The sequence below is a fragment of the Phalacrocorax aristotelis genome, chromosome 3 (genome assembly GCF_949628215.1).
Source record: "Phalacrocorax aristotelis chromosome 3, bGulAri2.1, whole genome shotgun sequence".
In the NCBI taxonomy this organism is placed as follows: domain Eukaryota; kingdom Metazoa; phylum Chordata; class Aves; order Suliformes; family Phalacrocoracidae; genus Phalacrocorax; species Phalacrocorax aristotelis.
In genome coordinates this window covers 49,142,849-49,157,618 of record NC_134278.1, presented here as the reverse complement: position 1 = coordinate 49,157,618, position 14,770 = coordinate 49,142,849, and the positions used below count along the sequence as shown (strand labels likewise).

Below are 14,770 nucleotides of genomic sequence, written 5' to 3'. Positions count from 1 at the left end.
TGCCTGCTTGGTGTGTAACGTTTGCCAATACGTTATCCAGCTTGGGCAGCTGTATATATGTCAAATGACTGTTCTGCCTGTGACCACCTGGTGTGCTTTCCTTTGTGCTTTCGTATCACTTTCTGGATCCTAATCTTTAAGGGAAATGCTGCTTTAATGCTTGTTTGTACCTGTCATCCTGCATTAGGCTTGCTAGTCACTTTGTGACAAATGAAGAAAAAAACTCCCAGCAGATTAGAGTAGTCCTACTTTTATTCCCCTATTAATTCACCATTGCGGAAAGAGGTTTTATCAGTTATTAGAAATGTTGGTTTTCATCTGTGTTCCTTTGCCAATCTGTATCTTTGATTTTTTTTCCACAGTCTCTAAAAGTGATTTAGTGAGGTAATTCCCTTGTATCAGATATATTTCCTCATTATTTCATGTTTCAATATAATTTTTATAGCCATAACCTCTATAGTAATTACTTCTGGTTTCCTGAAAGTATCAAAAATATACACAATACAGCAGTATTTCAATCAAGCCTTGTCCACCTTGGTGAATTTTACTACATTGAGGATCCCTGTAGAGGTCTTGTTGCCTTAATTTTTAGTGTTATTTTCCCTGATATACGTTTAAAATTCTACAGAGACGAGCTTGTTGTAAAGCAGAAGAACAAAGAATAATTAACACTAATGTTATTTTTTTGTATCATATGTATCTGTAGTATATCCGTGAATTTTAGGATTTCGTAGAGCGTTAACCCATGTGCAAACAAATGATAGTCACACTGTATGGGACATGCTCTAATTTAATTGAGGTTAAATGACAGGGAATGTGATTTATAGTCTAAATACAACATTCTTCTTGGCCAATTACACATCTATGTAATGTTTAGATTTCTGCAGTCTCTGTGATTCTGCCTCTGCTGCAACCTAGAAGCTTTATACTGCTTATAGACTTAAATTTTCTCATGTGCGCAATCTTTTGGAAATCGTAGGTGCAACTCAAGCAAGTGAAGTTGCCTTCAAACCTGCAGGATCAGAATGTAAAATAAATGATACAAGACCAAATTCTGTTCAGTTACATAGGTAACCTATGCTAGTCTGCCACAATTTCAAGTGGATGCTCAGCTCTTTCTGTTCTCTGCGGGTCTGTTTGAATTCTAATCTCAAAATATTTTATCATAAAGAGACAAATGTCGAGCTGAGTTAAATTCTTGATATACTTATTCTCAGTCTGGTGATTCTAGAGGAGAGGTTTTAAAATTTACTTCATACTTCTTTCTTCCAACATTATCATTCTCAATAAGTGCTATGTAACTTGATGAAAAAAAATCTTTTTTCCATTTTGCTTAACCCACTTTGGATACCTGGCTTTGTATTCAGTGAGAATTATTCTTTCTGTACGGAAACCGTTTGCACCCTTACTAGATGAAAAGCATATATGTATATGTTAAAGTGTATATTAATTGAAATAATGTGTCTGGAGCTACTGTTTTTCACCCTGCTGAGTTACCTTTGCCATTCAATACCATCGCAGTGCCTAAACCAGCATCCTTTTAATGATGGGCATACACTAAGCTGACAAACTTGCGCTGTGTTTTAGGTATTATATATCACTGTGATCTGACCAAAGATGAACTGGAGCCAAGAGTTTTCCGAGAGGTGACTGTGAAAGGCTTTGATCCTTCGGTTTACCAGACAATTCAGGTAATAAAAATGAATTCTGCTGTCTTGCTGCAATCACTTATGCAAGAGTTTAATAAAATTGCACTTGGCTAAAGGTGAGAGTGTTCGTTTAGCTCTTGGGTTGCAAACCTGTGTGCACTCTGAAGGAATTCCACTAAGTCTTGTTGGAGAGATTGGAAGATGCCACTGCAAGTAATGGGGCAGACTTATTCCTCAGTCATCTTACGTTATGAGGCAATACGTTCTCTGATTTTTTACCCATGTTATGGTATTCTTTGATATTTGTTTTAAAATCAAGTTGCTACTTCTCCATGGTTATGTATTTCTCTCACCTGGGCAATTTGGCATGGCTCCAGTAGGCAAGTGTGTGATAGGGCAAGGCTTAAGAGGCAGTGGAGAAATAGTGGAAACTTGGAATAGCCAGTCATCTTCCCAGCACTTCCACAGTATTCTGGGGAGGTGGCAACAATAGATAAAACACTTCTGTTCCCACCACTCTGATATAAAAATAGCGATGATTTTCCCCACAAGTTCATACTGTTAATCTCTATTAAGACTTCAAGAAGAAATTGGGAGGAAACGAGGAAATACATTAGTCCATTTGTAGCTGGCATCAAATATGAAATCTGTCATAGAGCTATGAAAGGTCTTAACATTATTATTTGGAAGGAAAGCAGGAAAATATCTAGTAGTGTGAACAGAAAAATACTGCTTGTTCATGGTGTGTAAGAATTTCCCATTCTCTCCACCTTCCCAAGAAGTACCATGGTATATTGTGTCCATGAATGCGTCAGTGCAGTTACACCTGGAGCAACTCACTCTGATTTTCATAAGAGCGGAATTAGACCCTTTGCTTGTAGTGCTGGAATAACTAGAACAAGGAGTAAAAGATAAAAGCAATTTAAAATACATACATGTATGTAATTAACATTTCTAATGTAAAACCCCATGAAGCAATTACTGTAGAGGTCTAACACCTTTTAGTATTAGATGTTTAAACAATTTGGGCAGGGACCCTTCCATTCAATCTGTACACTACCTAGTACCATAGGATCTGGGTCCATGGGATATTGCTTCAGTACTTAATAAACAGTAAGTTGGCAGTGCATTAATTCTGTTTCAGTGGTTTCCCAAGGTTCTGATGGTTCATTGGGACTCCATGATGAAAGGGTTAAAAGACAAACATATTTGTCCTATTTTGGTTTCATGAAAAACAGGTGTTGTCAAATATGCCTGCTGCCTCTTGGGAGGGCAAGATGGCATGGATGGTTTATAAAGCCATCAAAGGCTCAGACTTCCTAGGAGGCTTTTTGCCTTGATAAAACGAAGGCAGGTGGATTTAAAAGTTTGCACGAGTGCAGTTAAAATTACAGACATGGATGATCTACAAGCTGGTTCTGAGAGACATGAACATGGAGAGAAATGAGTGAGGTCTTTCCTAACAAGGTCTAATGCTGTTCAGTAAATTCCTCATGAATCTAGAGGATAAAATCTTTGCTAATCAAGTATTCGGAGTCAACAAAGATTGGCAGATAACGAAGTGCAGAGGACAGCGGGTTATTGATTTATAACAATGTGAACTACTTGTTAAATTGGCCCCATTATGACAAGCTGCATTTCAGTATAGCCAAGTGAGGGTAAGACATCTGGGAAACAGGGGGGAATTTATCCCACTTCAAAATCTGAAGTCAGGTAGATTGTGTCAGCTTATGTCCCAGAGCTCCCTTTGCAATCCCTGGAAGACCATAAGCTGCATCTATGGTAACAGTGGCATAATAATCGCAGGAGTGAAATGGCTTGTGCTGAGGATCCAATGTCTGTTTTGAGAGTTTTTTACTTTGGACTAGCTGTAGTCTGTCCTGTGAACTGGATCTCCATTATTGGTTGAAGTGCTTTCAGTGCATTCCTGGAGTGTATCTGCTACCTGAGTTTCATCCAGAAGGAATCCAGTCAGCATATGCTGAAACATCTCTAGTGTGGGAAGTCAGAGTGGTGAGCAGACTTGCTTTAGAACCCGACTTATGTTTTGAAATGAAATGCTATTGTAGATACACCAAAGGCTCAGACAGGTCCCCCAGTTTAGTAGCATGAAGGCTCCTTTGGAGGTGCCTATTCCTCACACATAAGTGAAGGCTAAGTTTAAGGCTTACAAAGTTAAGAGAAATTGCTCCTATGGAAAACAGTGTAAGCTATAGGTGATATGGAACAGGTTCAGAAAAATACAGGGCTCTTCATAGGCAACTGCTTTGATCCCATAGCAAGTATTGTGGCTAAAAAGATTATGCAGAATATACGTCTTAAGTAGTAAGTGATCTTTACACTAAACACAGCTTTGGTAAGCCCCTGCTGAAATACTGTGCCCTGGTGAGGACTTCAAGGAAGATATGGAACTTCTAGAGAGAGTTCATAGATATTTGTTGAAACCATAGAATCATTTAGGTTGCAAAAGACCATTAAGATCATCGAGTGCAACCATAAGCCTAACACTGCCAAGTCCACGACTAAACCACCATGTCCCTAAGTGCCACATCTACATGTCTTTCAAATACCTTCTGGAATGGTGACTCAACCAAAATAATTAGAGTTCTAGAAAAACGGTCATTGTATTGTGATGGTTAGCATATTTAATACCTATAATTTATAGAAGAAATATTAGAGGATGGATTATTAATTATTTTATATGTAGGATTTTGCATCTGTAGAGTAAGGGTGGAAGAGAGGATTGTTCTTTCTATAGACAAAGGTATAACAAGATGCAATGCCTAAAGTGGAAATTAAATAAGTTTAGCCTCGAAAAAGGTGAGATGACCTAGGAGATAAAGTTAAGCAACAGTATGACAGCGTGGCTTGGAGCCTTTGAAAGAAGATTAGATATTTTTCTTAATCTCTTATTTTTAAATTTGCCTCTGGCACATACACAGGGCAGATTGTCTAAGTAGTGTGTCTGCATGAGGTGGTTGTAAACGGCCCCATCTGTTTGTCTCTGCATCTCCAGACAGAAATAAGAGTGTTGTAGAGGGCAGTTTGCTGGAAATGTTGTCACAGAGAATGTGTTTTTACTGCTTCACTCAAATTCATTAAGGGACTTCTGCAGGATATCTTCAGGGCATAGTGAGCTGAAAAAGAGAAAGAAAACAGCATTCTCTTTAGGAAAGAACTTGGTACAATTATAATACTGCCATCAAACTCAGAAGGATAATAATGGAACACAAATATCCATGTAATTAAAAAGGGTTTAGAAGGGGTTGCCATAAATTAGAAATAATGTATTTTTCTAGTAAATCAAATTTTACGAAATGTCTGGAAAAACAAAATCTCATTTTACATTTAAATCAATTACATGCTAAATTAAGGTAAAGTGGAACAATAATACAAATAATTTCAAGGAGGAAGCATGCTGTTGCTATGCCCTTGGAAACCTTCACTTTGTAAATAACTGGCAGAGCTTCACCACTGGCCTGTAATAGGGTGGAAGTCAATATTACTGTTCCTGGCTTCCTCCTTACTCACTCCTGCTCAGTACCAGCTCTAAAGAAATGTGACCTGTGTAGTTACACTGGGATCAGCGCTTATAAAGAGCGCCCTTGGCTTACCACTCATTCAGTTTTGCTTTTTATGGACAAATGATCTCAATGTGGCAACATCTTGGAAATTAGTTGCCTGTGTCATTCAGATCCATGGAGAAATCCCAGCTGAGCTGTGGAAGTGGCTGTTTGTCAGGGCCAGGGCTGGGGCTGCCTGGTCACCTTTGTAGTGACTCGGCCCACCAGTGCTACACATTTCTGCCAGACTCCAGCCCTCGTTTCCATTTGTGGGGACCCACTTGGGCCCTTGATGATGCTTCTGCTTGGAGGAAGGAAAGGGAGATGGCAGCTTATCAAAGCAGTTTATAAATGGCTGTCAAACTAGATGAAAGCCTTGCATAGCCATTGCAAAACTCAGGCAACCTTGCAGGGAATTGTGGAAGAAACTCAGAAATAAGAATGCAAGAAACATACTGAGAATAGGCAAAGACTGCTGATTACAGGAGGTTGAACAACACTAGGGAATTTATTTCATAACTTTAATTCCTATCAGAATTACTAGGTGCTAAACAAAAATGTTGCTGGCTCTGTCCTGATCCATGTCCTTGAAGAAAGGCAGGTCTCCTGCCAAGGTTCCTCCTTTATTGTCATATATCTGAAGAAATACCTACTAAGATTAGCAATCTTCCTAGCTTTGTCTGTGCAGCATATATGAAAATTTAATGAGTTGTTCTTTAGCAGTCTTTGAACACAACTGAGTTAAAAAGATTTGAACTGAAGCGTAAGGTGTCATGGGTATATGAAACCTGAATTCATTGAATTGGAAAAGGCCACAGTGCCTGGTTTTTGCTCTTTTGAATCCACTTTACAGTATGTCATAGATGCTGTGCAGTGCAACTGTGGACCAGCGATGAAGTTTACTACTTCATTTACTAAGTAAATTTATGTAATTATTTATGTAATTATGTACTAAGTAAATTTATGGTAGAGCAGCTGCTTTGTCATCCATGAGGTTAAGTTCTTACCCTTTGGCAGCCCAAAGTAAGAACAAATAAGCCAACTTATCTTGCGCTGAAGAGAGAGCTGTTTCTATGTACCTGACATTTACACCAGGGTAAGAGCACGCCTGTACATTGTTGGCTCTACGTGACACCCTGCAAGCACATACTCTAACATACTGTGAAGCAGCTTGTGCGCATGCCCTTACCTTGAAAGGCTCTGTGTGACCTTCATGAAAAAGTCAGGCTGATTAAAATGCTTGCCACACATGAAATACTTAACCTGGCTACTTTTGTTAAATGATATAGTAAGTTGCATTAGTAACTTTTCCTCTACCAAACGCTTCTTGAAATTTGACTTTGCTTCCTTGGACGCTTCCATCCATTACAATGACAGACTTTTTTGGGAAGTAGCCTGGGGTGGGATTTACAGGAGGAAAAAACACTTTTGCAGGAACTTATAAATGGCATTTGCTGTAAGCTGTTTACTGCATAACTAACTCAATGGTTGCTTTAAATAAAAAGCCTTTATTTTATCTTTTAAAAGTTGCCAACGAAGTTCTTAAATGCCTCTTCATATTAACACCTCAAAGTGACGCTTTATCATAGATAAACAGTCTTCTGGCCTGGCTCACAACTCACCTACTTTTAGGCTGATATGCAGCATTTTAAGTGTTGAAATTGCAACAATAAAAATGTTGTTTGGCTCCTTTTGCCATTCTTTGAATACCTTCCAGTACTGTCCTTAAAATAGTTTGCGACAAACCAAAAATAGATGTTTCTATTGACAGATGCACTTTGGATTATCTCTAACAGAAGAATGGTGAAATTCACAACACAACTTAGTTTTACAACTTAGTTTGATTTAAAGCAGCTGCAGTTTAGATATTGTTGCAGAGGCAAAAGAAGGACAAGTCTTAAAAAGGATATTTCTTCTCTTGGGGCTGGGATGATTTTCTTCCTTTTTCTTTTGCACAAATTATTTTTGTAGGTGAAGTAATTTTCATGAGGAGTTTATTGTTTTATTCTTCAGTCTTTCACCCCCATCTTTAAGCCCTTTCAGCACTGATTTCAAGTTATGAGTCATTGGTAGGGAAAATTTGTCTACAGTCATTCTAATTCCTAGCGGAACTTCACACCGTGCAGTTTGGCGCATCAGTTAATCTCTTTCAGGAAAATACAATGCTGAGAGAAGATGAGTCAGGCTTGAGGTTGATTGGCAGAGTTGTGGGAGAAACTTGTGCACAGCACCTGCCCACCCTATTCCTGGATCTCGCCCTTGCTGGTGGTGCCATTCCATGAGCATTAGATCCCCTCATTAAAATACAAAGTAACAGAGGGCAGCTGAGGAAAGCAGTGTCCTGTGAAAGCTGTAGTAGGCTCAACCTGCTTAGCAGTGCAAGAGCTGATATCACTGCTTTTTTCAGTGTGGATATAAAGATGGTCTTACTGTTGTTTCTTTCCCTTGTCGAAGTATATTTGCATAGATCGCTGGAGTTTTGAGAGAAATTCAGAAGCTCTGAATTTAACTCTGTTGAGAAAACGCACGCTCATACCAGAGAAGAGAAGCGTGTACTTTTTACATAGGTTTTTGAGCAGAGACAAAAAATTCTCCCCTTTTCTTCAGGGGAATAAGTTGTTCTGGCATCCTTTTCTTCCCCCACCTGAGAATCCAGCACAGCCAAAAAGGGATTGATTTGTGAGGAGCTGGACTTTGTTGCTTCTAACAGTACTGGGGTTTGAATCCTGCCTCAATCTCATGGGATGGGATGGTAGAATTAATACTGGGGGGGAAACAAGTAGCTGCTTGTTTTTTCTGTCTCTTATTCCCATGTGGTTCCATATTGCAGTGAGGAAGGAATTGAAGAAATACAGGGGGGGGGGGGTGGAGCAGAATGTGAAGAAACGTACCAGTTTTAGTGCTTGACACAGTGTGGCAGACACCTGCCCTCTAGCAGGGGGGAAATGAGCCTTGAGCTGCTTCTGTAAGAGCTCCCAGGAAGAAGATTGAAGTCCTCAGCTCTGATCTTTGCCAGTATTTTGGCAGTGGCTATGGATTTGGCACCAAGACAACAGTCTCACTCTGGATTACATCAATAAAATCACAGTGACAACTGTGGCAGCATTGGCTGTTTGTCGATGTGAACTTAACATCTTAAACCCTTGGCAAGTGGTTGTTACAACCACCACTTTAATCTCCCATTACCTCTTCTAACTGCAGATCAGTGAAGAAACATCAAGTGAAAATGTAGTCATCTAGTTTTAAGGCACTGTATTTCTTGAAAACCAGGAGGTGGTGTATCAAATATGTTACATATCTGCAGCCACAGTACACTCCATTTTAGGGGGGGAATTGTTGGTGTTAAAGACTTTATGTCTATAAGAGTATCAAGTGAAGGATTTCCCACAATGACCTTACATGCTCTTGAACTTTGAAATCCTTATGCCTGAGCAGAGGAGTAGCAGTTGGCTCTACACCCATTATATTTAAGCAGCTCCATCCAATGCACTTCAGAGAATTCATACCGTAATATTGGTAGACCATGAGATTCCCTAAGTGTCTGGAGTAGGAACCAGATCCTCTCTGTATTTCAAGTAAGAGGATGAAGTGAAAGAATTTTGCATTGCTTTCTTCACTGTTCCAGTTCAAATCCTGCTTTAAGGTCTAAATGTCTGGGTTGGCTTTATCCCCTTCTTACATGCCACAGAGAATTGCTGCACAGTTTAGGGTGTTGGGAGTTTTTGCTCAGCAGAATGCAGAACAATGGAAATGTGGTTTGGGATGGAAGAATACAGAACTGCTCTTAGGAAGAATTAGCAGAATACCAGACCACACAGTGTGGGGGATAATACTAAAATACCAATCTCTCTGTTCATTTGGTTCGTCATATAGGCTTTGTGACTGACTAGTTCCAAGCTTTTAATATTAGATTTATTTTTCTGCTATTTTTGTCCCTGCCTGTGCAGGGAATTGAAGAGCTTCTTAAAATGTTAGTGTCTGTAGAACCTTCATGCTCAAGACTTCATAAAAACATTAATTTGTTTTAAGCTGACAGAAGTGATTGCTTAGTAGTTTAAAACTCATTATGAAATACTATTTGTATGTCTTACTCAGTAGAACTTGTTTGAATTTGGAGTGGTTTGTTTTCTGCTTTTCTAATAAGTGGAGCTGTTAGTTGGCATACTTGATCCCAATCTGTATTCTGTGCTCTGTTTCTTTTTCCAGATCACTTAAAACACACGGTGAAATAACATGGATTAAAACAGAGCTGTAACTATTGAATGTAGTGTAGAGAATCTCTTTTTACACAAAGGAATTTTAATCAAGAGCTTAAGCAATTGTAATGGAGCTTAAAGCATTGTTTTTACAGCCTTCTGTGTCTTAAATAATCGTATTATTAATTATGAATAAAAATAGTTTTGATTTTGACAATAAATGACAAAATACATTTTGCCATCAGGAAGAAGATTTTAAAAGTTATTCGCTTGGACATATTAAATGAACATGTGTGTTTAAACCTTCAGGAATCTCAGTAGATAGATTCTTTGATATAGAGCGATTAAAATGAGAATGTTGTAGTGAAAATGCTCATTTCTTGTCCTCTTTCTAAACAAATCACTGAAGATGTCTTCCCTTCTCTTTTTTCTCCAGCTTTCGTATTCACTCCTGTGATTGATCTCAGTTCCAGTAATTAACCATGAACACATCACTATTTTAATTAACTCCCTTACTCTCAAGATAAGTAAGAAATCTGTTTAATGATTCTCAGTAGGAATCTTCTTTCGACTAGTCTTCTCCCCTTTGTATAAGCATATCAGCATTATTTCTCAAAGGCAGTGAGTATTATTAGCTTGTTTCTACAGGAGCAGAAACATTCAGAATGAAATTTGTCCATGGTTGCACATCGATGAGGTGTTGCACTGGGGTTATGTTTTGATGGTTTGCTACTCTTTTTGCTGATCCTCAGAGCTGAGTCTTCAGATGTGGCTTGAAAACATAATCAAGCCAGTGATTAGTCTTAAACAAATAGTGGGTCATAGAACTTCAGCATCAATAAAAAGTACCCACTCTCAATATCTCTAATAGTATTAAATGCTGACAAAACACTGTATTTTGATCAGTGTGGTGTCTGTGTGTCTTGTATAGTGCAAATTGACAGCCAATTCCATCAGTGGTGGAGGATCAAATACACAGGGTGCTTCCACAAAAAAACTGCTCCAAAGCTTTGTGCCTGTTCACTTCTTGCTCAGACAAAACAGTCATAAAAATGGAAGATTTCAGCCCACCAAGAACTGCTTGTGTAGTTCTCTACTGAAGGAAGTGGGAGCTACCACTTCTTTTTTCTCTGTCCCTTTTTTGAGGCTAAATGTCAAACTTTGGTGTGCCAGCATTGTTCAGAACGAGAGTGTTCCTCTGCAAGTATGGGAATTTTTCTAACCATCTGCCCACCCATTACTTTGCCTCATGGAGCCTACCCAGGAGGGTGTTAAATTGTGATGATAATGCTGCATTGAGGGCAGATCGCTCTGGGACCACAATAATTGGTTTTATTCATACAGCTGGCAAAAAATCATTAGATGATCACGGTTGTCAGTCATCACTGGTGCGGGCCAGCATTCAAACCATTGATCTAGCAGGGAAACACATTGAATTCCTTTACCAGGCCACCAAGAGACAACTAGGCTCTTCTGGCTGTCTTTTTCAGTATTGTGCTAGCAGTGTCATGTAAGTCTCTTGAGTAGTCATTAGGTTTCCAAAGAAGGGGACTTGTATTTAGTAAGAGTTATATACACAGGTATATATCTGTGTCTGCCATGGGATGTTTTTTGAATTCGAGCAGATATAACAATAGTAATTGCAGTTGTGTTACTTGTTAGTGAAGCCCATGCTACTTGAGAATAAAATACTGTGCACTCTTTTTATAGGTGTTTACACATCTGTAATATATATATGGGCAAGTTCTAAAATATTTTATTTTTGTTTTCAATTTTAACATTTAACTTTTAATATTTGAAAACTGAAACCAATTTCTGAAATTTAACTAGTACAAATTCTCAATGCAGGTGGTGGATATTTTTAATGTATCTCTATTCTCACCAGTTCTTCCTGTAAATTTTATTATATATATGTAAACTCCCTGGATGGCCTTCACATCTCTCAAACAATCATGGTTTTGTGAAAGGTAGAAGGCAGGGAGAAGGGAGGAAGCTGTTCTTCCAGTCCCTTTGTCTTTTCTGCTTCTACTTTTGAAGCCTCTCCTCTTGAAATCATATAAAACATGGGTAAAAGCAATCTCAAAAGATGATCTAATCCATTGCAGTCCAGGAGGTAAGATACTGGCTTTTCCAGCTGTTACTGCCCAGCAGGTGACTTTGCAGTTGTGAACAGAGAAACCCATGGCAGAGCTGCTATAATAACCAAGAGACAGAAAAATTGGGAAAGGGAAGAAACTACAGTGCCTGAATGCAGTTGGAGGTGGAGGCAATATGGGCACGTACCCATGTCCCAAAGCTGGCCATTGTGGCTACCAAGGTTAGAGCATGCTGATCTGAGTTGGGCTTTGTGGGAGGTCACTTCTGCCTGCACCATCCCCACGTGGCTTTTGTCTGCCTTCTGCCTAAAAGCTTTCAGTCTCCCTAGGCAATATGTCCCAGTGCCTCACTGTATTTACTGGTAAAAAGCTTCTGCAGGGAGCAGGGGGTTTGCTACAAGGGCTTACCTAAATTCCCTTGCCACAGTTGAAATGCATTGCTTTGTGTTGCTCGCAGGCACAGAAGACAGGTAATTCTCTTTCTAGTTACAGCAAACTTTTGCAAATTTAGAGGCACTCACTATGTGTCCCTTCAATTTTTGATTTCTTTAGCTAAAAGAAATCCCAAAAACCATGCACTCTGTTCAGTTTTTCTGGCAGATTGTATTTTCTGGGCCTCCTATCACTCTTTTTTCTTTCCCTGTATATGATATGCCATGTTTTAAACTGAACACAGCACTCTAACTGAGGCTTTTCAAAACAGCAGAAAGCATTACTCATTCACCTTGCAGGTAAGACTTTGGCTTATATGTCCCAGTATAGGGTTTGCCTTTTACATAACAATTCATGACCAGTTTTGTGTGTACTATAACTCTAAGACACTTTTCTGAATTATTTTTTTGTCAGTTGTTCCCTATCCTGTAGGTGTCTGTACCTGTCAGAGTATAGTATGTTGCATTTCTGGCCTTACTGGATAGCATTTTAATTTTTCAGGTAGTTTTGTGTGCTGTTTGTTACTCCTTCCAAAAAGCACTCCCTTGTCCCCTCTCTTCTGCAGAGTCTCAGTGCTTCCTGTTAGCAATTAAACTTCCCCGCAGCTCCCTGTTCCATTTAAATACTTTACAGTGGATGCATCTCTCATTTTGAATGGTGTCCCTGTAGGCTACTGGGGAACTGGGGTGTTTTCAGAGTAGAAATGGCTCTGGTAGAGCTGGGAGGTTTGTGTTTCAGAGCTGCAGGCCTCCAGGCACACACAAGTTGGTAACTAGCTTATGCAGTCATTTATTAGGCTTGGCATGCAACTGATACAAAGAAGTTTAAGGTCGCACAGCAGCCTACAGAGAACAAAATAGAAGGTTGTTGCTCCTTTATTTACTTGCGTTATCGTGGCACTTTGGAGTCTTAGTCCTGGGCTGCATTCACCAGTGTGCTGGGTAGCATACAAATGCAGGCCATTGCAGGGCCCTTACCAACCACAGCTTGAAAGCAGGACAGATAAATAAATTATGCATTTGGAAAATTAAGAATTATTACTATGCATTAACTACATACAGGAGACAAAAACAAGTTATAATTGGTAATATCTAACACTAATGAAAAATGCAGATAAACTTCTAATATATATCACAACAGCCCAATAAAATTCTACTTGCTCTCCTCACCCGGGGCCAAAACTGCTTGGTGGATTAGGATGGGTTTTTTGCTGTTGTTAGTTAACATTCATCACTATGGTGGGAAACAGATCAGTAGAGTTGAGGGTAGTGACTATTAACAGAAAACAACAATTTCAAATGTTGGTGAGATCTTACATAAACTTTATTCAGACTTAGTTACACTAAATTGTTCAAAACCCAGGAGCTTCTGCAAAGTAAATGAGACACCGTGGCCACTGCTTGGAGCAGACTCTGTGATTTAAAGGAAGAAAGGGAAGAAAATGATAGCATATCTGGTAAACTAAAGTGACAGCTCTTGCTTTCACTTTGAACATGATTACCTTAGAAAAGGTTGCTTGTTAACCAAGATGGTCATGTAATAGTTATGAGCAGTTCAGTTTGTACTGAGAAAATAATTTTTACTAAATAGAAATGATGGGGTTTTGGAGAACTTCTCAAAGGTTTATCTTTTATCAGTGTTCTGTGGCACAGTCAAACCTCTTCATAATATGTTGGTGTTGCTGGATACATCCAAATGGCATAGCCTCCATTTATAGCAAACACAAAAAAATTTGCACTAACAACATGTAAGGCAGAGTAGAAAAAAGCTTCTTGGTTTTTTATCTAGATGGATTTGGTGTTGGTTGTTTGGGGTTTTTTTCCTGAAATTGTCATTCACTGGTGAAGACATAGGACAAATTAAACACGAAGTGCTTTGATAAGTATCCAGAGGTGCAGTTATCAACTTGTGTATGTGGAGCACTCATGAGTGGGACCAGTCAGGAGACTTCTCTCTTGTCCCTCAGTATAAGATCAGAAGTAGTAAAAACTGTAAAATTATGAAATCATGGGGCATTCTGGAAGAATCTTTTTTCCAAGGAAAAGGAAGGGAGGTAGTAATTCAGTTTCCACTCAGCAGAAACAGTTCAGTCACTAATTATGTGAGTTTTTTTCTGTGGGTTTTTGTCTGCCTATGATCCAGTACAAATTCATCAGTGCACAATTTTATTAAGGGTAATCTAGTTTGCATCTTCATTTAGTGGTTGATTTGATTTTATCAATGCTGCCCAGAGGTACTGATAGAATATCATCTTTCCTTAGATTAATTATTTCTGCTCTGTCATTGAGACATCTCCCAGGAAATTTATGGGACAAGGGAAGCCTCCTAGAAATATCATTATAATTCATAGTAACTAGGTTTTCAACGGAGTAGATGAATGATATAAAGAAAGAGATTATTTCCTTAGTTCTGGCTTGCTGTACTCACAGACAGGGAAAAATTGATACATAAATTCTCCCTGACAGCTCCCTGAACTGCTTGCTTTTCGGGCAATTTGTCAATTATTTTGGAAAGTAATAGTGCACAGTGATTACTGCTCATGGCTGAAAATAGACAATATGCAGAAAATCTTCAAAGCATGATGGTAGAATGCTTAAAATCAGGGAATCTTATACCAATAGGAACATCTCTGACTTTTTCCTTCCGCTTACTGGTGTTTTTTGAACTCCTAACACTCACTAAAGTTGACTTGAGATTTTTAGACATTTGAGCTGTTGAGTGTGACTAATAGCAGTTAAATTCCTTACGACTGATATAAGTTTGCTGAATTTTATTGTCACAGAATCACAGAATGGCAGGGGTTGGAAGGGACCTCTGGAGATCATCTTGTCCAA

The 14,770-nt window shown here is 38.9% G+C and overlaps 1 protein-coding gene across 2 annotated transcripts in view; it reads left to right on the top strand.

Moving 5' to 3' along the window:
• The window catches only part of PREP (prolyl endopeptidase), a 106,387-nt gene that overhangs the window by 64,733 nt on the left and 26,884 nt on the right, over positions 1-14,770 (top strand). For both annotated transcript variants that reach the window (XM_075087370.1, XM_075087371.1), the window contains exon 10: positions 1,588-1,691. In XM_075087370.1, the coding sequence (XP_074943471.1) occupies positions 1,588-1,691 (104 nt within the window). The remainder of the gene's footprint in view (positions 1-1,587; positions 1,692-14,770) is intronic.